The sequence below is a fragment of the Mustela putorius genome, unplaced genomic scaffold (assembly GCF_011764305.1).
Source record: "Mustela putorius furo isolate JIRA1106 unplaced genomic scaffold, ASM1176430v1.1 tig00003988_pilon_pilon_pilon, whole genome shotgun sequence".
In the NCBI taxonomy this organism is placed as follows: Eukaryota; Metazoa; Chordata; class Mammalia; order Carnivora; family Mustelidae; genus Mustela; species Mustela putorius.
This window is the reverse complement of record NW_025422127.1, coordinates 15,655,739-15,683,203: the sequence shown is the minus strand read 5'-3', so window position 1 is coordinate 15,683,203 and position 27,465 is coordinate 15,655,739. Positions and strand designations below refer to the sequence as shown.

Below are 27,465 nucleotides of genomic sequence, written 5' to 3'. Positions count from 1 at the left end.
AATTACACATATGAGTGATATCATATGGTATCTGTCTTCCTTTCACTAGCTTATTTAGCTTAGCATTATACTCTCTAGTTCCACCCATGTTGTTAACAATGGCCAGACTTCATTCCCTTTTTTTTTTTTTTAATTAAGGCTTCATTCTTTTTTTTTTTTTTGAAGGTTTTATTTATTTATTTGACAGAGATCACAAGTAGGAAGAGAGAGAGAGGGAGAAGCAGGCTCCCTGCCAAGCAGAAAGGCTGATGTGGGGCTTGATCCCAGGACCCTGGGATTATGATCTGAGCCAAAGGCAGAGGCTTTAACCCACTGAGCCACCCAGGTGCCTCAAAACTTCATTCTTCTTTATGGCTGAGTAATATTCCATTTTACACACACACACACACACACACACACACACACACCCAGGTGCCTCAAAACTTCATTCTTCTTTATGGCTGAGTAATATTCCATTTTACACACACACACACACACACACACACACACCCAGGTGCCTCAAAACTTCATTCTTCTTTATGGCTGAGTAATATTCCATTTTACACACACACACACACACACACACACACTTTTTATCCATTCACCTATTGATAGACATTTGGGCTGCTTCCATAATTTGGCCATTGTAAATTATGCTGCAGTAAACACAAGGGTGCATATATCCCTTCAAATTAGTGTTTCTGGCTAAATACCCAGTAGTGTTATTATTGGATCATAGTCCTATTTTTTTCCATGCCCAGTATGAAAAGAGCCTACGGTGACTCACAACACTGAGATTCAGACCTGAATTGAGATCAAGAGTTAGATGCTCAACAGTGCACTAGGTTAGGTTTCCTTTTTTCCCCACATCCTCATCAGCACTTGTTATTTCTTGAGCCAGGATCATGACCTGGGCCGAAGGCAGAGGCTTAATGACTGAGCCACCTAGGTGCCCCCTGACTGCTATTTTAATCTTTTGTAAAGTTCAAAATAAAACTGTTCTTGTGAAACATATTTGTAGTTTTTTAATTTGAATCATGGGTACCCTATATTAAAACAGAAATATGGGTAGGACGACGGGGCGCCTGGGTGGCTCAGTGGGTTAAGCCACTGCCTTCGGCTCAGGTCATGATCTCAGGGTCCTGGGATCGAGTCCTGCATCGGGCTCTCTCTCTCAGCAGGGAGCCTGCTTCCTCCTCTCTCTCTCTCTGCCTGCCTCTCTGCCTACTTGTGATCTCTCTCTGTCAAATAAATAAATAAAATCTTTAAAAAAAAAAAAAAAAGAAATATGGGTAGGATGAAACAATGAAAAAATAAAAGGACAATGACATCCTTTGTCCTAGCACGGCTGGTTTCTGCACTGGCCCCTTCTCCTTCTTAGGGCCTTCCTTCAAGGTAGTTCCCATCTAAAATTCTTTTTCTTTCCTCTTCCGTCTACCCAAACTTTATCCACCCTCTAAGGTCCATTTCTTGTCCCTTCTTAATCTCTACAGTTCTAAATTTGTCACCAGATTCTTGGATAGTTATATTTATTTTTTAAAAAATCAGTGAAGTGAAGTCAGAAATCCACTTAGGTTCCTTTATTATAAGGAAAATCCCTTACTGGCAAAGGCAGTTTTGTTACTTTCATACACAGAAATACAATTCAATTCAACATACTTCTACTGAAGAACTGTAAAGTAGAATATTCCTTCTCTTTAAATTATGGTAGAGTGGAAAGGGCATGGGAATATGATGTCAGTCTTGGGTTAAAATGTCTGCCGCTTGTTACCTGTATAATGTTGGAAAATTATTTAACTTGTACGAGCTGTTTCCTCACTGATAAACATGTTCTCAGAGTGGTTGTGAAAATTAATTATGGGATAAGAGATATGAAAGTGTTTGGTCCATAGTGTTTAACAAATGTTACCTTTTCCTACAACTAGGATTTTCCTACTTCCTTAATTCTATCGGTCTTGCCAAGCTTTTTAGGAAAGAAGCATCTTGCTAAACTCTCTGATCCACTTCTGAAAATACAAGGTCAAATTCTTTCTTGGCTGTTATGTCAAAAACTGATCCTGGTATTGTCCAAACTGTTTAAACAGTTGGTCCAATAAACAATTTGGACCACACTGACAAAATATTCTAATGCACTACCCCCAAAATTCTGTAACATCTTAATCTAATACCCCTCTTCTAGAGATACATTCTCTAGAGATTTAAGAGATCTCCACTGTAGTACTAACCAAGAGAATACTTTCAGGATGGTTCAAAGTGATAAGAAGAAGATTCTGTGGACAACTCAATTAGGACAGACAATGAGGAAAAGGAAATGCCTAAAGAAAGACACACTTGTTTTAAAACATTTGTCTTAAAAGCTTGTCTTAACACTGATATCATATCTAATTAAAAAAGAAAAGTTTCATAACTTATTGGTTCAAATCATGTTTTGAGAGGCTATAGAGCTGATCTAATAGTCATTCAACTCATTTCTAGATTTTAGTGAGATGGTTTTATAACAAGGCCAACTGCTAAGCTTTTTGACAAGTACTTCCTTTACTTGAGGGGTCTGGTGCCAGTTTACACAAAGCGCTTCCCCAGAATGAGGTCCACGAAGAGCACATGGCCATGGTATGGCCTAGTATGCTGTGGGCTCTTCTTGATGGCTATGAACTACAGGTTATTTGGAGAAAAGTTTCCACCTGAAGGATATTCAGTTTTCAAGCAGAAAACTGTTTTCTATTTTAGGATGTTCAGTTTTCAAGTAGAAAAGATTTCTAAATTATACTGAAATTAAATTATACTAAATTTATACTAATTTAAATTAATTTATTAACTTATAAATTAAAACTAATTTATACTAAAATTAAATTAAACTAAATTATACTAAATTAAACTGAAAACTGAAGGATGTTCAGTTTTCAAGTAGAAAAGATTTCTAAATTATACTCAACTGTTTTTTATTTAGTATGAAATTACAGGGGCCAGATTCTATGACTTCATTATGACTTTCCTTTAAATTCTTAACATTTCTCTCTCTAAGTCTTTTGTTTATAGATATTTTTCCTATCTCCCCTTTCAAAATTTTCCTTTTTTGTACTAGTAATGCTGATATTAAAGGTAACAGCTAATTCTATGTTCTTGGTTTCAATGTAAACTTTACTGTTTCTTCTCTGGACTTCATGAATTCAGAAGTTAATTAATTCAATATATACTTGCTGAGGGCCTATTGCATACTAGTCATTATTTTAGATAATAGAAATACAAAAGCAAACATATTAAAGTCCCTGTCCCTACAGGGCCTACATTCTACTCTCAGGGAACAACAAGAAAGAAAACACAAATTAAGGGGATAGTCAGTAGCAGGGACACATTTCACATGGATTCTCTATAGGTTGAGAGGAGAGAGAAGGGACTCTCATGTTTTCTAATTGAAGCTAACACTTGCTTTATTCTGTGTGTCTCTGGAGGGTAATGACAGCAAATTCAATGAAAGTTTCAATGAATGAATTTCTTTTACAGAAAAATTCAAGGTGTTTTCTCAAGGGAAAAAATTCCTCAGGATATAAGAGATTACATTTTTGGTGATGAAAAGGGAGATATAATCACTAATATGTATGTCTTAGATTATCTCTTTCACTGTCAGCTATGAGCTCCTCTTTCCAGAGCACAGAAATGCCTGGGGACCTTAACATCACATCTAAATCCTTTTATTTATTTGCACCCTTACCTACAGAATGAGGGCACTGACTAGACATTAATAAAAATAGTTAACACTTACTAAACACTGACTACTTCCTAGAGATGGATTCAAGTTAATGATGACAACGGCAACAACAAATATAATAAAATAAACAGAGTACATGGTGAAAGCACTGTTCAATTCATTTCATATACGTTAACTTATTAATCTGTCCAACAACACTACAAAGTAGGCCAGTAATAAAACCATTTTTACCGGGGCACCTGGGTGGCCCGTTGCTTAAATGTCTGATTCTTGATTTCAGCTCAGGTCAGGATCTCCTGGTTGTGAGATCCTGTTCCATGTCGGGCACTGCACCAAGCATGAAAAGCCTGTTAATGAAGTCTCTCTGTCTCCCTCTATCCCTCCCTCTCCCCTCTTCTCTTTTTCTTCCTCTCAAAATACATACATAAATAAATAAATAAAAACAAATAAATAAAATAATCCCTTTTTACAGAAAAAGTGGCGTTCAAAGAATGAGTTAATTTCCCCAGGCCACAAAGAAGGGGGAGGAGTCTAGGTGCAAAGCTGTGCAGTCTGGCTCCAGAGTTTATGCCTCTAACAACTCATCTGCTTCTCACAACAACCTCCGTTAGAAAGATGAAGAAACTGAAGTGCGGGGAGATTAAATACCTTGTCCAAAGTCACAAGCTAATACATGGTGGTGGTAGGATCTGACCAGAAGCATTCTACTCCAAAGCCTCCACTCTTAACTGTTATGTTCTACCACTTCTTGTGAAATTGCCTAGACCCCTTTCAGGTCTCTACTTCTGATTCTCCCTGTCTGAGTACTGATTATACCTAGTACGACTCATGCTTTGCTGACATATATACCGTGTTTTATAAGATATTTTAGCTGTAAAGCATTATTCACATACTTAAGTTTGGAAAGGGAAATCATCAATTTCAAAAGTCTAAACTTTTGTTAAGAAAATCTGTTCTCTAGAATTAGCAAGAAAACAAGTGAAGAAAACTGAGATCAAGTCAAGACTTCTGTAATGTTCTAGGGGTCACTCATGAATTTCTTTAGGTAAAACCCTTATGATATTATGACATTTACAGACATATACATATATATAAACATGAACAAAATGTTTTAAGACATTTTCAAAAAAATTTTAATAGCATATCATAGAAACTCCAGTTACGGCCAGGTAATTGCAACCGTACTGTTAAACCACTGGCAATTAATATTTTAGTGCAGTAAGCTCAACAGTGCAATAATTAAAAAAAAAAAAAACCAACAAAATCAATAGCATTTGAACTCTTACTAGCAGCTATTCTACTAGGGAAGATGAGAAAATAAAATGGAGACTTTAGGAACAAGTCTATGTGTAGGTTTGTTTATCTTTCAGTCTCCTGGTGAAGTTATCAATGCCCCTTCTTTCCTGTAACACTAACTTGTCTCTTCTGATTGGCTAGAAAAAGGGTATTCAACCAATATAATCCTATTCATATACATCAGGGATGTGCTTCCTGCTAAGGCATACCAAGAGGCTCCTATATTCTGCCAAAACAGACAAGGCAGATTCATTTAGAGGGAGTGGATTGGTATTCTACATTCAACTACTGGATGGCCCCCACATCCTTCATGATGGCAAATAAATTCCCTTGCAGGGGGCAGTATAGATAAAGAGAATTAGCACATGAATTTTCTCAGCTTTAGCTTTGCCTGGCATGCAACACACTAACCCAAAGAGCTTTTTGGCTGATACACATTTTGCCTTGTGTATCCTCAGGATAAAGTGATTTGGAGAGGTTCCCATCTTCACGGTATATGCCCCTTTCCACAACTTACCTCATCATCCTTCTTGGCTGTGTTTGCTAGTGAGAGGTCTATACATGTCCTCATCATTTTAAGAAGTGTAACACCAAGACACAGACTTTTCAGAGAGAACGGACTCCAAAAGAGTGAGATCACCAATAAGCAAGGGCAGTGAATCCAGGGAGTGCAAGGCCACCAATATGTGTGAACTTATTAATTATAATTATTATTTTTTCTAAGAAAAGGATTTCCTTAGTCAAACCTCCAGGGCATCAGATCAAAGGGAGATACTGCCACAGCTGGACTATATTTTCCAGCCAATTGGCCTGAGAAGGAGAATCTAGACAGTGTCCTGGCAACTGTTTAATACAGCAGCAATCAATAAAAGAGAGGAAAAAGAATTCTTTAAACCGACTTTTTCAAAGGTCTTCCTTTACTTCTTATTTTTAAGGACAGTTTGAGAGTAATGTCAAAGCTCTAGGGGAATGTCCTTGGTAGGCACTTTATAAGAACCACTGACCCTGAGAATTCAGAGCATCCTTTTACAGGCAGAAACAAAGGTTTTAGTTTACAGTACAATTTTTTTTAAAGGCATATATTTATAATTAATTATCATAAAAAGTATATCCCAAACCTACTGGCAGAGTATTTGATCAATTTTCTAGTTCCAGTTTGATGTAAGTCACTATAAACCTTACCAGGACACTGTAAAATCACGCTAGATAAGGTAGTTTATTAATAAAATCACAACAGGAGAAATTTAATTATATGCCCTGGAAGTTCTCCCAAAAATGTATAAAAAGAAATTATAAAAGTGACTATTGACACACAAAAAGAAAAACCCCACAAAACCCGATCCCACTATGTCAGAAGCAAAGAAATACACACAGGAATCATGTGAAAATGAGAAAACAGAAAGCACACCAAACAACTTCATGAATTACAGGGAAATAAGATGTGAGAATGATTGTGTAAAAAAAAAAAAAATTGAAAGCAAACAAACAAAAAACATATCTATAGTTAAGGAAAGGTGTTTCTCACCGTTCTGAACAAAATGGCTGAACTAAGAGCATCTGATTGGCTATGCCCATATACCCTCCTCCTCATCCTAGGGGAGAGAGATGACAAAGGGAACAATGCCCCAGAGCAGCATGGGAATGAAAAAGAGTTGGTTAGTATTTAAAACAAAGACATAAGCATAATGTAGTAGAAGAAAATGGTCTCTAATTTCCTGACTCCTTTTATTATTAAGTTCTAACTTTCTAAATTCCCTAACCTACCCAAATTAGTAATTAGTTTGTCATTACACTTCTACTTTCCTACCCTTCCAAGACACTGTGTCTATCCCAGGGCTGGATCTGAGCAAAATTATCAGGTTGGAGGATTTCTTTATTTTTGCCTTTTCTTCAAACTTTCCTCATTTCTGTTTTCCTCCCACTACTCCCAGGCATCCAATTTCTTGTATTTATTCATGATCAAAACCTGTTTCAAGGAAAGGATCTAGTACTCATCTTATATACGCTGGCATAAATTTAATTCTGGGTCTCAAGAACAGGCAGAGATAGCAAAATCATTTTTTGGCAAAGAAAGATGGCTGACATCAGGCAGATTGTTCTGCATTCTGCCTACATTAAGATTGGTATTGTTTTCCCTCTAAAATATAAGACTAGCCTCAACAGGCTTAGTAAACGTCATCATACTGTGACTGTATCTTCTGAATCCTAGAAGAAATTGTAATTTGGGTATTATTGCTGTTTTCATCTGCAATATTTCTTCTTCTAAGACAATGTCACGGCTATCATTCAATGGAGATGTTCAGTGGGGGAGTTTCCCTTGGCTCTTTAGTCATATGGATGTAATTACTTAACTATTATTTTTTTCCCTTCAGCTATATATTTTAAGATTGAGTGTGATGGAGATGTTGAAATCTGATTTTTGGCAATGGGATATGAGGTAATCTGTTCACCACTCTCTCCCATCCATCATTTTCAAGATCTTGGGAGAGTTCCCTTCTTCCAAAAGACTGAAGTAGAGTATGGTTCCCTTCAGACTTATCAATGCCTCTTTTGCATTGATGAGAAGCTGAAGGCCAACAATTTTCCTCGAAGCTGAAGGCCAACAATTTTCCTCGAGAATAACATATACTTGAGGAATCAACCAAGGAAATGGGAGAGAAAAAATTTTTACTCTTTACAATAGGTGATGATGAGAGATATAAAAATTTGCAATTAAACAATAGTAATCTCTAAACAGAATTCTGTCTTACTGAGTCACAAGTCTTTTTTTTTTTTTTTAAATAAGGCACTGTTTTAATAAGAAAAGTAGGACATTTACAAATTAGTATGTATTTCTGAGATTAATTTTTTTCTCAACTAATTCAAGGATTCCTTATGGTCCTCAGATCTTTTGAGTATCTCCTCTTAAAATATTCAGAATCATCTACCACCATCTTCCTGCACAGAAATTAAATCTGTGTTTAAAAATATGAGTGAAGGAGATTTTAGAAATTAATTATTTATTTTTATTTTTCTAACTTATACTCTGGCATTTATAACATGCTAGTATAAGATACATGAAAATAAAAGCACATTTGTTTTTATAAAACATTCACGAACAGTCTTACCTGGTCTGGGGAGGGTTTATGATTGGTTTGATTGGAATGGGATGATTTGAAGTGGTCATCCTCATAGTTGTCGGCCATTAGCTTCATTCGATTTTGTGTCTATGAAGAAATGATTCATGAAGTTAAACTGAGATAAAATTTCTATGATACACTGTAAAGTAACAAGTCTTTTAAGAATGTCATAAGAAATAATTAAAATAGTTCTGTCTGAAATAAAATTAAACATAGGATTTCTGAAGAGATCAGGGGAAAAAATTAGGCACTGCTCTGAACTGAATTGTGCACCCCTTCCCCGCCACCCCCAGTCATGTTGAAGCCCTAACCCTCAGTGTAACTATATCTGGCTCAAGTCTTTAGAAGTAATTAAGGTTAAACTTAAATGAAGACATAAGGGTGGGGCCCTAATCTGATAGGACTGTGGTCTTGTAAGAACAGGAAGAGAGATCATTCTCATTCTCCCTCATTCTGTCACTCCACCCCTCTTTTTTTCCCTTTCTCTCTTTCTCTCCCTCCTTGCCAAGGGAAGAAACAATAAGGAGATCGCTTCTGCAAGCCAGGAAGAGAGCTCACATCAGAAACTGAATCAGCTGGCACCTTGATCTTAGACTCCCCAGCCTTTAGACTGGGCTTTAAGCCATCAAGTCTATGCTTTTTTGTTATGGCAACCCAAGCAAACTAAGACAGGTACCTAAATTAGTACAGAAATTTTGAAGGAAAGAGTAATCTTCTCAAATCAAGCTCTCTATGCAGTGCTTGCTTTGTTTTTTAAAATAAAGACTGGATTATACCATACCTAGGATAGGACTATGTAACTCTGTTTTTTCATTTCATGATACATAGGTCTCATATTTCTATGTTATTTTAAGAACTACTCATTTTTTAAACAACTATTCCATTTTGGGGGATGTTATATAACATACAGACCATAAGTATTGTGGAAAAAAGTAATCATTATCTGTAAATGAAATGATTATATACCTAGAAAATCCAAGAGAATCAACTGAAAAACTATTACAACTTATAATAAAGTTTAGTAATATGATCACACAGAAGCTACATACATAAAATTCAATAGCTTTCTTAATTTAACACCATCAATAAACGTTTGGATTTTCAAAATAAGTCAGAGATTCTGAAATTCTTCTCTTCAACACTAGGCTAGAAGATTATTACACCATCGTCTTTTCTCCATGTTTACCGTAAAGGACTGGACTGGTGATTCTGTGTGATTGGTTAATACAAGACCTAAATAAATGAATGAATACATAAAATACACACACACACACACGTATTATATAAATTCAGGTATAAGGATAAATATAAATATAAATATAAATGCAGAGGCTGCTTTTAGGCAATAGGTTTGAGCAATGGAACTTGAGCAAGATGAAAGGGCCCACAGTGACCGCCAAGCTGATGTAAACAGGCTCATTAAGTGACCCAGCCAGAGGCCATAACTAACCAAAGTGCTATATAAAACCAGGCACAGTTAACCAAAAAAGGGAAAATTCAATACATTCCCATAATTTCTCACTCTGCGCTATAACTGGTCCCTCAACACTGCCTTGTTGCAGACAGTCTCTCCTTTGCTGTCTTGCCTGCCGTTCCCTTGCAGTGTATTTAATAAACTTCTAGCTCCTTTGTTCTGTCTTGGGTGAAATCTTTTACTGCTTATGCCACTGGCTCCTCATCTGATCAGGATGTCCCACAGTATGTGTGTATATATATCTACAGACACATTTTAAAAGTACACCAAGCAATTCAGAAACTGCAGGGCAGTCTATGCATAAAACTAAATAGCAATATACTGCACTAACAAAATATTGCTAAAACCTAAAGTTTTAAAGCATTGAAAAGAAAATGCCTAATACTGTGTGATTTAAAAATGTTCACTGTAGGTAACCTGAAAAATCACCTGTAAATCCCTGATAAATAATAATTCCTCTTATTATTTAGGTGTATCCATTCAGCCTCCTCCCTGTAAACATAAAAAGTGGCATACTCTTCTCATTTTCTTCTCTATTCCTTCCCTATTTCTTTTTTTAAAAAAAATTTATTTATTTACTTGACAGAGATCATAAGTAGGCAAAGAGGCAGGCAAAGAGAGGGAGGGGGAAGCAGGCTCCCTGCTGAGCAGAGAGCCTGATGTAGGGCTCAATCCCAGGACCCTGAGATCATGACCTAAGCCGAAGGCAGAGGCTTTAACCCACTGAGCCACCCAGGTGCCCCTTCCCTATTTCTAATAGCATATGGTATTTTTTTTCCCCAAGACTTTTATTTATTTGACAGAGAGAACATGTGGGGGGCAGCTGAGGGAGAGAGAAGCAAGCTCCCTGATAAGCAAGGAGCCCAATGTGGGGCTCAATCCCAGGAGACTGGGATTACAACCTGAGCTGAAGGTAAATGCATGCCCTTACAATATGGTTATTAAAAAAAATTTTTTTTGTTATTTATTTATTTGAGAGAGAGAGCACTTGCAAATGCATAAGGGGGGGGGAGGGGCAGAGGGAGAGAGACTCTTAAGCAGACTCCATGCTGAGCCTGAAGCCTGATGCAAGGCTTCTCCCTCTCCCACTCTCCCTGCTTCTGCTCCCTCTCTTGCTGTGTGTTTCTCTTTGTCAAATAAATAAAAATCTTTAAAGTAGATAGATAGATAGTTTGGTAGAATTCACCAATGAAGCCATTATAGTCTTGGGCTTTTCTGTGCTGGGAGATTTTTAAAATTTTTAATTCTACTTTCATACAGACAGATTTTCTGTCTCCATTCTTTCATTGGTCTAAGAAGATTTCCTACTTTTTGGATTCAAGTTTCATGATTCAATCTTGGTAACTTGTGAGGTTTTAGGAATTATTTGTTTTTATTTTCCCTAAGCCATTTGGCCTGTTAGTATATAATTATTTACAGTAACCTGTTATCACACTATGTATTTCTGTGGTTATCTGTTGTCTTATTTTCTCTTCCGTTTCTCATTTTGGTTTTTGAGCCTTCTTTTTTTGTCTTAGCAAATATAGTTAAAGCATTACCAATTTTATTATTTTTTTAATGGCCTTTAGTTTTAATGTTGTTATTGTTTTTCTGGTTTCTATTTCATTTATTTCTGATTTTTCTTTGTTATTTCCTTCCTGTACTAAATTTCAGCCAAATTTCTTTTCCCAGTTCCTTGTGATGTAATGTTAGTTGTTTATTATACAAGCATTTATAGCATAAATTTCACTCTAACATCTACTTCTGCTGAACCCCCCCAAAGGAGTACATTATTGTGATGAGCACTGAGTAATGTACAGAACTATTATTTTTAAAAAACATTTGTTTTGGCGAGAGAGAGAGAGAGAGAGAGAGCGCGCGCAAGCGCATATGTATGTGTGCACGTGACTTGGGGGGAGGGGCAGAAGGACAGGGAGAGAGAAAAGACCTGCTGAGTGCGAAATCCAGACGTGGGGCTCCATCTCATGACCTGAGATCATGACCTGAGCTGAAATCAAAAGTCAGATGCTAAACTGACTAAACCACCCTGCTATCCCTGTACAGAATTATTAAATCATTATACTGAAATTAATGTAAAACTGTATGTTAATCATATTCAATAAAATTTTAAAGTATAATAAGAAAAACTGAACATTTAAAAACATAAAATGTATTTTTTGGGGCACCTGGGAGGCTCGGTGGGTTAAAGCCTCTGCTTTTGGCTCAGGTTATGATCCCAGGGTCCAGGGATTCCTGCATTAGGCTCTCTGCTCAGCAGGAAGCCTGCTTCCCCTTCTCTCTGCCTGTCTTTCTGCCTATTTGTGATCTCTGTCTGTCAAATAAATAAAAATATTTTTTGAAAAACTGTATAAAAATTAAATGTATTTTTAAAGTTTTTAAGAAGATCTTATTTTTAAATAAATCTCTTTTTGAGAGAGAATGAGAGAGAAAGAGGAGAGTACAGAGGGAGTGGGAGAAGCAAATTCCCTGCCGAGCACAGTGCTGGACATGGGGCTTGATCCCAGGACCCTGAGATCATGACCTAAGGCAAAGACAGACACCCAACTGACTGAGCCACCCAGGCACTCCTAAATTTTTATATTATGTTATGTTATGTTATGTTATGTTATGTTATGTTATGTTATGTTGTGATGTGATGAATTTTATTTTATTTCATTTTTTCAGTGTTCCAAGATTCATTGTTTATGCATCACACCCAGTGCTCCATGCAATACATGCCCTCCTTAATACCCACCACCATGCTCACCCAACCCCCTACCCCACCTCCTCTCCAAAACCCTCAGTTTGTTTCTCAGAGTCCACAGTCTCTCATGATTCATCTCCCCTTCCGATTTCCCCCAACTCCTTTCTCCTCCCCCTCTCCCAATGTCTCCGTGTTAATCCTTTGCTCCACAAGTGAAACGATATGATAACTGACTCTGCTTGACTTATTTCACTCAGCATAATTTCCTCCAGAACCATTCATGTTGATACAAAATTTGGGTATTCATCCTTTCTGATGGAGGGATAATATTCCATTGTATATATGGACCATATCTTTTTATCCATTCATCTGTTGAAGGGCATCTTGGCTCTTTCCACAGTTTGGTGACTGTGGTCATTGCTGCTATGAACATTTGGGTACAGATAGCCCTTCTTTTCACTACATCTGTATCTCTGGGGTAAATACCCATAAATAATGTATTTTAAAAGAAGAAGAGGAAATCATAATGGAAATTGTAAACTATTTATAGTCAACAAAAAATGAATATACAATATACCCAAACTTGAGAATACAACTTAAAGTAGTCCTTAGACGAAAATTGATAACCTCGAACAACCTCTGAATACTCTTGCTTAAAGAAAAGTCAGAGGGTGACTGGGTGGTGCAGTGGGTTAAGTGTTTGACTCTTGGTTTTAGCTCAGATAGAGATCTCAGGATCATGAGATGGAGCACTGCATTTAGGCTCCATGCTCAATGTGGAGTCAGCTTGAGATTTTCTGTCTCCCTCTGCTCCCCTCCATGCCCACCCCCACTGCACTCACATTTGTGCACTCTCTCTCTCTCAAATAATCTTCAGAAAAATAAAAAATGAAAAATGTCAAGATTGAAAATAAGTAAGTTAAGCCTAAAGTAAATTGAGGAAACAAAGACAAAAGCAAATATTAGTGAATTTTAAAAAGATATAATTAACAACACAAAAATCAGGTTCTTTAAATTAATAATAAGTGTCCAGTAGAAAGGAGAACCATCCTACACTGTTGGTGGGAATGTAAGCTGGTGCAACCACTCTGGAAAAAAGCATGGAGGTTCCTCAAAAAGTTGAAAATAGAGCTACCTTACGACCTAGCAACTGCACTACTAGGTATTTACCCTAAAGATACAAATATAGTGATCCAAAGGGGTACATGCACCCAAATGTTTATAGCAGCAATGGCCACAACAGCCAAACTGTGGAAAGAACCTAGATGCCCATCAACAGATGAATGGATAAAGATGTGGTGTATATATATACAATGGAATACTATGCAGCCATCAAAAGAAATGAAATATTGCCATTTGCGATGACGTGGATGAAATTAGAGGATATTATGCTTAGCGAAATAAGTCAATCAGAAAAAGACAAGTATCATATGATCTCCCTGATATGAGGAAGTAAAGATGCAATGTGGGGTGGTTTGGGGGGTAGGAAAAGAATAAATGAAACAAGATGGGATTGGGAGGGAGACAAACCATAAGAGACTCTTAATGTCACAAAACAAACTGAGGGGGGCTGGGTAGAGGGGGGTAGGGAGAGGGTGGTGGGGTTGTGGACACTGGGGAGGGTATGTGTTATGGTAAGTACTGTGAAGTGTGTGAACCTGGCGATTCACAGACCTATACCCCTGGGGCTAATAATACATGATATGTTTATAAAAACATTAAAAAATTAAAAAAATAATAATAAATGTCCACCAAAACAGGTCAAGAAAAAAAGACATAAGCACATATTAGAAGGAACCAAAATATGAGGGCATAATTATAGACAGAGATTTTAAAAATCATCAAATACTATATGTACGCCAATACATTTAAAATACTTAGGTAAAAAGGGGATACTTTTCTTAAATAACATCAAAAATGATGCAAAAGAAATGTTAAATATTAATAAATCAACAGTTAATGAAGAACTCTCTCCTCATTTCATTACAGAGCAAACATCCTGTGAAATGGTGAAAGTTCTGAAGTGAAAACATTAAGCTGAGGGACAAAAAGGCCTTTTTTTTTTTTTTTTTAATTTTTGTTTTGTTTTCTTTAAGTTGTTAATTCTCTTTACAATGCAGGGAATAATAAGGAAAACTTTCATGGTTTCAATAGTAGAATGGGTTCTTTTTGTTTGTTTGTTTGTAAGATTTAATTTATTTGACAGAGAGGAGAATGCACAAGCACTCAAGCTGGGGGAGCAGCAGAGGGAGAGAGAGAAGCAGGCTCGCTCTCTCTTGCTTCAGCAGAGAGCCTAATGCAGGGCTCGATCCCAAGACCCTGGGATCCTGACCTGACCCAAAGGCAGACACTTAACTGAGTGACCCAGGTGTCCCCCAAAAGGGCTATCTTTAACCACTGCTCTTATTCAATATTATAATGAAAGTCCCAGCCTGGGCAATAAGGAAATCAAATAAAATCAAAGATACAGAAATTGAAAAGGAAAAGATACAACTTTCATTATTTGCATTAGCCTAAAATATCTGTGAAATCTATAAACTATGAGACAGATGACTGTTAAATACAAGTATTAACCAATTAAAACCGTAATATGAGAAAACATAACAATAGCTAATAATATATGAACTTAGAAAGATACATACTCTCCTATACATAAATTATCTGTGAGTGAAATCACTAACAGTCCCTCAGAGCACTGAAGAATAACTTCAGAGAGCTAGAACATATTCTTAAAATTCATGATGCCATTCACATAACGCTTAAAAGCATATGAATCGATTGTACTGGTTGCTTTGGAATATATACATACATAGTACAAGTGTCCATAAAAGTAGAAGTTAGTGGTGTGGAAGGTGGGAAAGGGGAAAGGATTGTTGTACGTTATCTGGAGTAGGCGACATGGTATATGTAGAGATTTCTCACCAAGTTTCAGAGACAGATTCTTTGTACTGTCATATTCCTATTTTATTTTATGTACCTTATTGTTCTCTAAGCTGTTATTATTTTACATATTTTATAATTTAAAAATATTCATGAGAACTGTGTGTTCCTTCTACAGGTTTTTTCAAAAAAATTACAAGCAAAAAAATGTGAGTTATGAAATTTTTAAAAGTCAGTAGGCTGAAATGCTAATTATATTAAACTTATTCTTGGAATGAAGGGGGAAAAATGAGAGAGAGAGAGAGACAAGAAAGAAACACTCTTAACTACAGAGGACAAACTGATGCTTACCAGAGGGGGTGTGTGTGGAGGGAGAGGTGAAACAGGTGGTAAGGATTAAAGAGTACATTAATCATGATAAAAAAAAACAAAACAAGGGGCACCTGGGTGGCTCTGCCTTCAGCTCAGATCATGATCCCGGGGTCCTGGGATCGAGCTCCACATCGGGCTCTCTGCTTGGCAGGGAGCCTGCTCCCCCCCGCCCCTCTGCCTGCCTCTCTGACTACTTGTGATCTCTGTCAAATAAATAAGTAAAATCTTTAAAAAAAAATTGAAAGAAAAAAAATTATTCTTAAATCTAATTTTAACTGGCTGCATAGTATTCGGTTGAATGGATGCTTAATGAATCTCATTTTTGGTCATTTAGGTTCTCCACATTTTCATCTGGTAATACATGCACATTACTAAATTGTTTCCTCCCTACAAAAAATGATAGCAAAGAAAATACCAAAAATTGTCTGGGATAACCAAATTTCTCTTTTCAGAGATGACTTAGGGTGGCCTTGAAAACATGTAGGGTAATTTCTCCTATGTCATGTGGTACTGAGTGACAAATGGAAAGTCTTTTTGCAAAGTGGGTCTTGGGGAAGGGGACAGGAGAGAGGAAAGGATAAAAAGGTGTACCTAGAAAGTAAGCAAAACATTTGCACGTAATTCATATGGTTGAGAAACTTTTCCATGTTGACTTTAGTAGTAATGCACAGTGAAAATATTCTTGGCTAGTTATTTTCCTAGAACATGTCATACTTAATCTTTAATATGTGATACCTAGTTTAAGTTTAAAAACTTAAAAAGAAGTAATTTGAGGTGCCTGGGTGGCTCAGTCGGTCAAGTGTCTGCCTTTGGCTTGAGTCATGATCACAGGGTCCTGGGATTGAGCCCTGTGTTGAGCTCCCTGCTCAGCTGTGAATTGGCTTCTCCCTCTCCCTCTGCTGCTCCCCCTGCCTGTGCTCTGTCTCTCTCTCAAATAAACAAAATCTTAAAAAAAAAAAAAAATATATATATATATATATATATAGTGACCTCCAATAGGAGCCATTCATGTAAAAAATGAATAAAAATAGAAAGTTAAAAAGAGGTTCTAATAAAGCACACACAAATCCACTTTGAAGGTAAAAGGTATTTCAAATATTTGTTAGGAGTATGAAATCCTCCCAAAGGAACTGATCACAGCAGACAGATAAGACCAAAGACTACTTATTTGATACATATAAGTGAAAGAAAAAATAGTCATAAGAACTTAGTTCTCCATTTTCAGAAGACACGAAGATAATCAAAGTTTAGTGCTTCTATATCTAGTGTTCAGAACTTCAAAGTTTGTTCCCTGCATAGTCATGAGATTGAGCTCTAAAATACTGACAGCTCACAGAGCATTAGCGATTACAGATCGTATCAATGACTCTCTGCTCTTAAGGAGCTCTAGTACTCTGCTCTTCTGAAGATAAGACCAACAAGCAAAAAGAGTAAGTCCTTCATGTTTTACTGATATGAAAGGTAGTTTATATCCAGATATTTTCCCTCTTATGCCATGCCATGTGCATGTGCAGATAGCTGAATTCCCCTGATCCCAATAACATAAAGAATAAGACTGAAGAAAGGAAGGGAAAGAAAAAGGAAGAAACTTACTAAAATAATAAGCTTCTTTAGTTGTAAAGGCATATATCTATGTATACAGGTATACATACCCTCTCAGAGGAAAAGGAGTTCATTCTGTAATCCTTTCTTTAAGATGTCAGTTATAGTTAGATAAACTATATTTCACAGAAAAATACTTAGTTAAGGTAAAAGATGGTGTATGTAAGCTATCCAAACCCAGGTATTTAAAGAAAAGGTCTGAATTCCAATCTTTAAGATTTTCTCTAGTTCACTAATCTTTGCTTTTCAGTTTGTGCTATTGTTACTAAACCACTTAAATAGTTTCAGACATAGTCATAGTTGGAAGGAAATATTCTGAGATATTTTAGAAAGCATTGTGAATAAATTTTACCTTTATTAATTTGGATTATTTCCAATTATAATTATCTTTTTTTTTAAAGATTTTATTTATTTGACAGACAGAGATCACAAGTAGGCAGAGAGGCAGGCAGAGAGAGAGGGAAGAAGGCTCCCTGCTGAGCAGAGAGCCCGATGCCGGGCTCGATCCCAGGACCCTGGGACCACCACCTGAGCCGAAAGCAGAGACTTTAACCCACTGAGCAACCCAGGTGCCCCCAATTATAATTATCTTTAAGAAAATATTAAAATTACTTCTGTATACATTTGTTAAACCTTGGAAATAATTTTATCATAGTGAATTATAATTAAACTTTAATTAGTTATATTGGTATTTGATATACAAAATGAATAAAGCATAATCCCTAACAATTTCAGTTAGGTGTGTCAGATTCAGTGCTCCTTATACATTTAACAAAATCTCCACAAATTACCTTTAAGCTTTGTTTTAAACAACTTCGTATCATAAAAAAATATAAATTAGTCATTAATTCTTTTTTTAAAGATTTTACTTTATTTTTTTATTTATTTTACTTTATTTTTTTAGTAATCTCTATATCCAATGTGGGGCTCAAACCTATAAACCCGAGATCAAGAGTTGCATGCTCTACTGACTGGCCAGGGGCCTCAGTCATTAATTATTCTTGAGTTGTGCTATATATTTGTGCTATATATTTGTCTCTGGACACAAATGACTGAGAACTATCTTTGTGGCCAGGAACGTTTGTATTCCACTGGTTGAACAGTTTTCAGAAGAACAATGTGAGGCAGTGCAGTATGAAGGGAAGGCAACAAGATTAGAAGGAGTATCTGTACTGAATTTAGCCCAACAGCTGTCCCAGTCAGATTACCTTCACATCCTATTTTATTTTCTCAACTGGTGTTCAAGTTCTAAAACAACAGAGTGTATCTTCCACTGATTTTGTTTTCATTCTTAAATAAATCAGTCTGGTAGTTTAATTTTGGTGGTCTTGATTAGTATTTTGAGTTAACTGATGAAATCTTGAAGCTTGTTATCCTGCAAACACTATTATACATCAAGAAAAATGAAACCAGGAAGAAAATCAGCTGCAGTGACCCGAACTGACCAATTCTCCCCATCACTGCCAAGCTATTTTAAAATATTTAATTTTGATTCTTTTGAATATTTTTGATATTTACGTGGTACGAGAGTTTTTAACAGTAGAAGTCAGTCTATCTCTTATCCCTGACAGTTCCTTTTCAAGCGGCTACCAACAGTTAGCAGTTTCTTGTGTGTACCCCAAAGGTTTCCTGACATTCCACGGCTATATAACTACACAGCCACATGCAGACACACACACATTTCCCTCCAACAAATGGGAGCATAGTCTAGTCACTGTCCTGAACTATTTTTTTACATCTAACTCTATCTTGAAGAGCCTTCCATATCAGCAAATAAAGAGCTGTCTCATTCTTTTTGTTGACTTGTTGATGCAGATTTAGATTATTTCTAATATTTTGCTGTTACAATGTTATAAATAATAATCTTGTGTATATGAAAACCGATAAAACTCAACTGTTAAAACTAAGTATCATTAGTTTTCACACCACTCTTCCTCCAAATAACAGCTTTCCCCCTTAGCTGAAAGAACTAAATCTGGTCATATGGCTGGAATGTTAGGAAGTCCAGGTTCCTCAGATATATACCTGGTTTCACCCAAAGGTAAAGAGGGGTGAGAATGGATAAAAAACACCCATATATCTAGTAGACTTTTACCTAATTTAAACAAAGACCAATGAACAATGATGGCATCAAAAAATATATACACCTCTTAGAAAAATGTATTCCTATCTGACATAGAAAGGTTAATATATTCAAGTATCTTATTTGTATCCATTTTATTATTTCTGAGGTTTATGGAAATAATGACATAGGTATATATTATGTTCTCATTTTTTTTTAAAGGTTTTATTTATTTATGAGAATGAGAGAGAGTATGAGGGGAAGAAGTTCAGAGGGAGAAGCAGACTCCCCATGGAGCTGGAACCCCAATTCAGAATTCTATCTCGGGACTCCAGGATCATGACCTGAGCTGAAGGCAGCTGCTTAACCAACTGAGCCACCCAGGCACCCTATGTTCTCATTATTGATAAATCATCTAACAGTTATAGTTGCAGGCTCTGTTGCAGCCTAAAAAAGGTTTCTACATCCTTTAACAGAGATATAAAGGGACATCAGATTAAGTCACTGTTAAAGCTATTATACTTCTGACAAATAGGAGTAGGTTAGAGGTAGTTTGTGAGGCTCCTTATGAATCACAAATTGTTCTAACTGTTGTATTATTTCCTTATGCTGTTTCTTCACATCAGTGCGGGGACTTAAAGATGAAGACACAAAAAGGACAGCATATGTCAAATATATTACCATGCAGAAACACTTGAACTCTCCACTCCTTCCCCACCACTCCACATATAACTCTCCGCTTGCTGTTTCTTATCTCCATAAATGTAGTCATTATTCACTGAGTTAGTTGCTCAATCTAAAAAATCTCAGAATCATTCTAGACTCCTCCTTTTTCACTAATCCCATTACACCACAAAGCCCTAGTGATCCTGTTTCCAAATATTTCCCCTGTAATTAAGTGTACAGTTTCATCTGTATTATCACTGGCATACTATTTTTATTGCTTCTTCTAAATTGCTGTCACAGTTATCTTCCAAAAGACCATTTGATCCTAATACTATCCTGTTTAAAAAAAAAAAAAAAATCTATCCACTGGCAAGCACAGCCACAAGTCCAACTCTCACCATGAACTACATACCAAAGGCCTTCACTGTCTGATCACATCCTACCACTCTAGCCTCATTTTCCCAAGGCTTTTTCAGAATATATTGAGATTATCCTTTTTTCCCATTTGCTCTGAATCTAAACATTAAAACATCCCCAAATTCCTAAGATAAACTGTACTGTTGTAACTGTGTAATATTCTTACACATTGTTGAATTTGCTCATATTTCATTTAGAATTTTTTAATCTACATTCATAGGTAATATTGGCCCATGATTTTTTTCTATTTGCATTTTAGCATCAAAATTATGCTAAACTTATGAAATGAATCAGGGAACTTTCCTTTTTTTTGTATTCTTTGGAATAGTTGTTTTAAGGTAGGAATTATTTGCTGTTTGCTGTCTGGTGGAACTAACCTCTAAAAACAAGCAGGATCTTTATCTACTACTAGGAAGATTTTAAGCTGATTTAAATTTGTTACTTCAAGAACTGCTCAGAGCAAAAGAAAAAGGTGGGAGGGCGGAGGGAGGGAGGGAGAGAGAGACAGAGAGAAACCAAGAAACAGATTGTTACTACAAGAGAACAAATTGCTATAGGGGAGGTGGTGGGGGATGGGTGCCCCGAGGTGGCAGGGACACATGCAGGGGATGGATAACCAAATCCCTCTCTGGCCTCAGGCCTCTGTCTCCCATCCTGCAGAGGGAAACAGGAGTAGGCTAAGGAGGGGCCCAGAGAGTCCCAGCCTGGGGCCCGCCCCTTAGGCTCCAGCCCACTGAAAGTCGGGCTGGGCCCTGAGCCAGTGGGCAGCAAAGAGTCGGGGGTGGCTGCCACCCTCCCTCCGCCCCGAGGCCAGGCAGGGCAGCAGATGGCAGCATGTCTTGCAACACTGAGTTCCTGGGCCAGCAGTCAGACCCCTGTGCCCTCTTCTTGGGTCCACTGGACTGTGCCAGAGCCATGACAGCCAATAAGCACCATCTCCAGGCTATGGGGTTCCCAAGGCAAGGCCAGGCCCCCGGACCCTGGCAGGGGATCTCCAGTGCTTGCAACCTCGGCCTGGTGCGTGGGCTCTGGGGGCCCAGTCCTAGCCCCTTCCTCAGCAGGTGGGGAGCCAGGGGTGCTAGGCTCGGGGCAGAGCCTAGGTGCCACCTAGGTGGGGTGATGGGGTTTAAAGAGCACGCTTATTATGATGAGCATCATTGTGATATGGAAGTGTTGAGTCACACTATATTGTACACCTGAAACTGACAATAACACTGTTTTAATTACACTGGAATTAAAACAAAAAGCTTGAAAAAAACCCAAACTTCTCAGGTTTGGTAAGCTACATATTGTCACACTATTTATCCTATTTTCCTAGGATTTTAAAAGTTTCTTTTATAGCTGTAGATGTGTCTCCTTTGCCTCTCTACATCTGGTCTTTTTCTTAATCTGTCCTCCTATCTTTCATTTTCAATAAAGTCATTAAATTCTATTTTGCAAGTCTTCTCCAAGAACCAGCTTTTGTTTTCATTAACCTTCTCTATGGTTTGTTTCCTGTTTCATTAATTTCTGCTTTTATTTCCTTTCTTAGGTTTGTGTGTGTGGGGGGGGATTTAATTTGACATCTTTTTAATTTGAGTAATGCTAGCTCATTAATTTTTAATCTCCTAATATATGCATTTAAGGGTATAAATTTTCCCCCAAGAACTACTTTAACACCCCCACAAATTCTGATATGTAGTATTTTCACTGTTGCTCTAAATATTTTGCCAGTTCCCTTAGAACTGATTAAAATGAGCTTTAATATTTCCAAATGTGTGGCATTTACTATTATTGATTTTTAACTTTACAGCATTATATTCAGAGAACTTGATCAGAATAGTATAAACTCATAGGCGTTTGTTGATCTTGTTCTAAGATTTAGTATGAGATCACTTTTATAAATGTTTCATGTGTGCTTCTAAAGAATGTTTATTTTCTAATTGTTGGGTCCAGGGTTCTACAGGCACACACAGGTAAAGACTGTTAACTGTCTTTTATGTCCTTTTTAGTTTTTTCATGTTTGATCTGTTAAATTTCTCAATGCCATTATAACCTTGGGAATTTCTCTTTTTAGGTGACATTGTTCTTAGGTCCATAGAGCTTTAGGTCTGTTATTATCTTTCAGGTGAATTATTCCATTTGTAACTATAATAAGTATTTTTATACCTAATTTTGCTTTTCAGCTTTAAAGCCTGTTTTGTCCAATAATCACAGAGCTCAACTCTACGATCAGTATCTGCCCTGCATATTTAAAAAAAATCATTTAACTCTCTTTCATTCTGTATCATTTTTAGAGATGTTTCTCAAAAATAGCATATTCATTCATTCATTCATTCATTCAACAAATACTATGTGTATGACATTGTTCTAGGTGCTGTGATAAATGAACAAAAGCCCCTTCCCTCATGGAGCTTACATTTTAAAGAGTATTGGCTGAAGTTAAAAACAGCCTAGAACTAGATTTTGATTTTTTTCATCTTCAATAAAATATAACTTATTTTCCTTTAATGTATTACTGATACATTTAGATTCATTTTTAACATTATTTTTGATAACATATAGGTATTTTGTTTACTACCTCTTTCTTGACTTCAGGTAGAGGATGAAGAAAATTTTTATTTAGTGCTTTCCTTCATGATTTTGAAGTTTTACACTCTATTTCCTTTTATTTTACTGCTTACCTATAATGCTAGCACGTATGCTTGCCAAGTACCACAAAGTTATTGCATCTTTATTCTCCTTTCTTTTTTTTTTTTTTTTAAAGATTTATTCATTTATTTGACAGAGAGAGATTACAAGTAGGCAGAGAGGCAGGCAGAGAGAGAGAGGAGGAAGCAGGCTCCCTGCTGAGCAGAGAGCCCGATGCAGGACTCGATCCCAGGACCCTGAGATCATGACCTGAGCCGAAGGCAGCGGCTTAACCCACTGAGCCACCCAGGCGCCCTTTATTCTCCTTTCTTAATAATATGAACACTTGGGGAAATCTATCATTGTTAACTAAATTAATGTTTTATGCTCAATGCTTATGAGGATTTGCCTACACAGTCATTCTTCCCACCCCCAAGTACTGCTTCTGGGATCTCACCTAATTTCTTCTTTACTGAAGTAGTTTATTTTTTAAATGAGGGAGCATGAGTGATAAACTTTGTCAGCCTTTGTCTGAAAATATTATTTCATCCATACTTTTGGGTGCAGAATTTTAGATTTGCAGTTACTTTTCCTCAACACTTTAAAGATACTTATCACCTCACTCTCTTATGCCTTTTATTGATTCTATTGGATCTAATGACAAATTCTTGTATCTTTGTGGGTAATCTATCTGTTCTTCCTGATTACCTGTAACAGGTTTTTCTCTCTTATGTTCTGCAGTTTCATTAAAAGATTTGTATGTGTGGTTACCAGTCTATCTCAAGACTTGCAGTGCTTCTTCAGTCTGAGGATTCATGATTTTCATCAATAATAAAAATACATTTTTATTCTAATATTGCCTCTTTTGAATTTTCTCTATTGTCTTTCTCAAAACTCCTATTGGATGAATGTTGTACCTTTTCAGTCTAGCTCTTGTGTCTGTTAATCTCTTTCTAATTTTCTATCCCACTTTATCTCTCTGTTCTGTGATTTTTATCTCTCTGTTTTTTTTTTTTCTGATTTTATTTTTATCTCTGTTCTGTGATCACTCTGGGTGATTTTTGCAATGTTACCATTCAAAACATTAATTCTCTTTTTAGATGTGTTAATTTGCTCACCAAGTTTTTAATTAAATGATTAGATTTTTTGTTTCATTTCATATTATTTGGCAAATCTATATATACTTTTTAAATAGTTCCTCTTCCCCAACCCAATGCTTACTATGTGCCAAGCACTATTCTAAGAGCTTTAGGTAACTTAATTAATTTAATCCTCATAGCAACAACAGGAAGTAGGTACAATTATCATCCCAACTTTATATATGAAGAAGCAGGTACACAGAGCCTAGTGATAAATGTGATAAAGTTCATATGATGAATAATTCAAAGGGCTAGAAGCTAATTACAACAGTCTAGCTTCTAGACAAGAAGAAACTCTACCCTTTTTTATAACTGAAAAAAAAAATACATTGTATATCGTGAATTTTAAACTTACACAAAAGGAGAAAAAAGAAATCATTATATTGTTCTACTTGTTTCTTTTATTCCCCCTTCTCTTTATTTTATTTATTATCTCTATATTCTCTCTCTCTCTTTTTTTTAAAGATTTTATTTATTTATTTGAAAGACAGAGATCACAAGTAGGCAGAAAGGCAGGCAGAGAGAGAGGAAGGGAAGCAGGTTCCCTGCTGAGCATAGAGCCCTATGCGGGGCTCGATCCCAGGACCCTGAGATCATGACCTGAGCTGAAGGCAGAAGCTTTAATCCACTGAGCCATCCAGGTGCCCCTCTATATTCTCTTTTAACTTAATTTTGAAATAACTATATTCAATGCAGTTGTAAAAAATAATATAAAAACAGCCAAAACAATCTTGAAATAAGAGAACAAAGTTGGAGGATTCATACTTCCTGAAATCAAAGTTACCACAGAGCTTACAGAAGTCCATGTGATATCAGCATAGGGACAGAAACACAGACCAAGGAAACAGAATTTAGAGTACAGAAATAAACTTTTAACTTGATTATGGTCAATTTTTGACAAGGTTACCAAGACAATTCAGTGGAGAAAGAACAGTCTTTTCAACAAACGATGTTGTAACAAATCAATACCTATATGCAAAAAAAATGATTGGCCCTCTACCTCACAACATGAAAGAATGAACTTAAAATGGATCACACAGACCTAAATGTAGGAGCTAAGACTATGAAACTCTTATTTTTTAAAAAAAGGAGTAAATACTCATGATCTTGTTATAGGATTCCATTTTATGAAATGCCTAGAATAGGCAAATTATCTCCCTTTCTTCCCTATGACCTTTTAACCATTTTCCCCCATTAAATTATTTTCTGAATTTTTAGCAAAGCTTTTTATTAGGGATAGTAGGTGTTTGTGACACAGTATCTTTTCTGTAGTTTCACATTTGTTTTAATTTTAAGAGCCCATACTCTTTACCATACTATACTGCATCCCTTGTTCTTTCCTTGTACTTTATTTCTTGTTTTAAAGTCATTTAAAAATATTGCTCCTGGGGTACCTGGGGGTTGCAGTTGGTTAAGCATCTGACTCTTGGTTTCAGGCTCAGGTCATGATCTCATGCGTTGTGGGATTGAGCCCCGAGTCAGGCTCCATGCTCTGCATGGAGTCTGCTTGAGACTTTCTCTCCTTCTCCCTCTGCACCACCCCTGTGCACGGGTACACACACCCTCTCAAATAAATCAATCTTTAAAAAACTAAAAATATTGCTAGTCTTTAAAAGAGGTGATCTTCCTGTTTCTTACATCCCCCTCATGGTGGACGGATTATGAACTCATCTTAAGGGGCAACTTTTCATTCTATGGCAATACTGTGAAGTCTGGGTTGTCGAAGGATCTTACAGTGATACTGTAATTGCTTTAAAGGAGCATATAAGTCTGGGATAAATTTTTAAACTAGTATTTCAGGTAGGTACTTCCACACCAACTGTAAATTTGTACTCTGAATCTGCAGGAGGTACAGGCTTTAGGATTCTGACATCTTATACGGGACTTTGGGTTTCTTTTCAGAGGCATGGCAGAGAAAAAACTTGTTTGTCACCTACCAGTTATAAAAGTTTGACTGAATTAGTCTTTTTTTCCCTTTTATTACATTCCTCTGGCTGTCCTATTCTACAGCAGTTCAGTCCCAACTCCCCACCTCATGTAATCCTAATGTCTCTCCCCCTTTCCTTATGAAATCCAAGCTCCTAGTTATAACTGGGTCATAACCAATAATAATTCCCAGGGCTGCTGTTGCATTCATTCATATACATCCATCTCTGCGTTCTGATACCCTCTTTGCTTCTGACACCTGGAGACCTCGCTTTTTTTCTCTCAATGAGCTCAATCATGCATCACAAATTTTGAGAGGAGTTAAAGCTTGCATCTTTATGTTTGGAACAAAAGCATTTCAATGTTATCTGGAACCTCTCTCAGACTGCAATAATCTGTTTACATATATTTTCTTCCAATAGATTGTAAGTTTGAGAGTGGGGACACTCACTCACTAACCTTAGTATCAACTCAGTTCCTAGTTAAAAAAAAAAAAAGAGTATTCTTTGGTACATCACCATTTATAGCATTAAGTTTATAGGATATCTATTTTTTCAATGTTCTGTATTTCCTACCAAAATCCCACTTTTTTCTCTCAGTTGAAAGAAAAACAAACAAAACACCAAAAAACCCAAATCAACAACAAATGCCCACAAAACTGTCCATCTGCTTGTTTGTAGGAGCCAAAACTCTTCCATCACATTATGATCATTTCTTAATTCTTAGTGAGGCTTGTATGCGACTCTTGCTTCTATAACAGAGATACATAATATAGCTAGGAGAATTTTTAAACATAGTTAATAGACTTCACTAAACTGAAGATAATCCATCTTTGCTGTCAGAAAGAATATATTAATGGTTAATTCTGATTACTGTGTATATCTAACAGTTTCCTATATGCCATGCAGACATTAACTGTGGACGAGAGCAACCTATATTTTCTTTTTAATTTTTTTAAAAAGATTTTATTTATTTATTTGACAGAGAGAGATCACAAGTAGGCAGAGAGGCAGGCAGAGAGAGAGAGGGGGAAGCGGGCTCTCCACTGAGCAGAGAGCCCGATATGGGACTCAATCCCTGGACCTTGAGATCATGACCTGAGCCGAAGGCAGCGACTGAGCCACCCAGGCACCCCTATCTTATTTTTTTTTAACCTATATTTTTTTTGTCTAAAAAATTAACATGATAAAGATATATTCAGCATTTTTAAATTAAAAAATTTTTAAAGATTTTATTTATTTATTTGACAGAGAAAGAAAGAGAGAGCACAAGCAGGGGGAGGGGCAGGCAGAGGGAGAAGCAGGCTCCCCATGGAGAATAGAGCCTGATGAAAGACTCTTACCATGGATCATGACCTGACCTGGATGCAGATGCTTAACTGACTGAGTCACCCAGGAGCCCCAAATTAAAAAATTTAAATAACAATTTCTACTCTACTCTTAATTTTGACAGCTATGATGTTTTCTGGCAAGGTCTAGTGTGTAACTGCTGTACACTGGAGTGCTAAAGTCAGATCAGATCCATAAAGTCATTT

General features: G+C 36.6%; 1 protein-coding gene across 13 annotated transcripts in view; it reads right to left on the bottom strand.

Annotated features, from left to right (window-relative positions):
- The window catches only part of ERC1 (ELKS/RAB6-interacting/CAST family member 1), a 558,286-nt gene that overhangs the window by 77,345 nt on the left and 453,476 nt on the right, over positions 1-27,465 (bottom strand). For 8 of the 13 annotated variants that reach the window (XM_045071547.1, XM_045071554.1, XM_045071550.1 and 5 more), the window contains one exon: positions 8,089-8,187. In XM_045071547.1, coding sequence (XP_044927482.1) covers positions 8,089-8,187 — 99 coding nt within the window. Of the gene's footprint in view, positions 1-6,305; positions 6,574-8,088; positions 8,188-27,465 lie in introns of those variants that run through there. The other 5 variants (XM_045071556.1, XM_045071557.1, XM_045071559.1 and 2 more) reach the window with 4 other exon arrangements.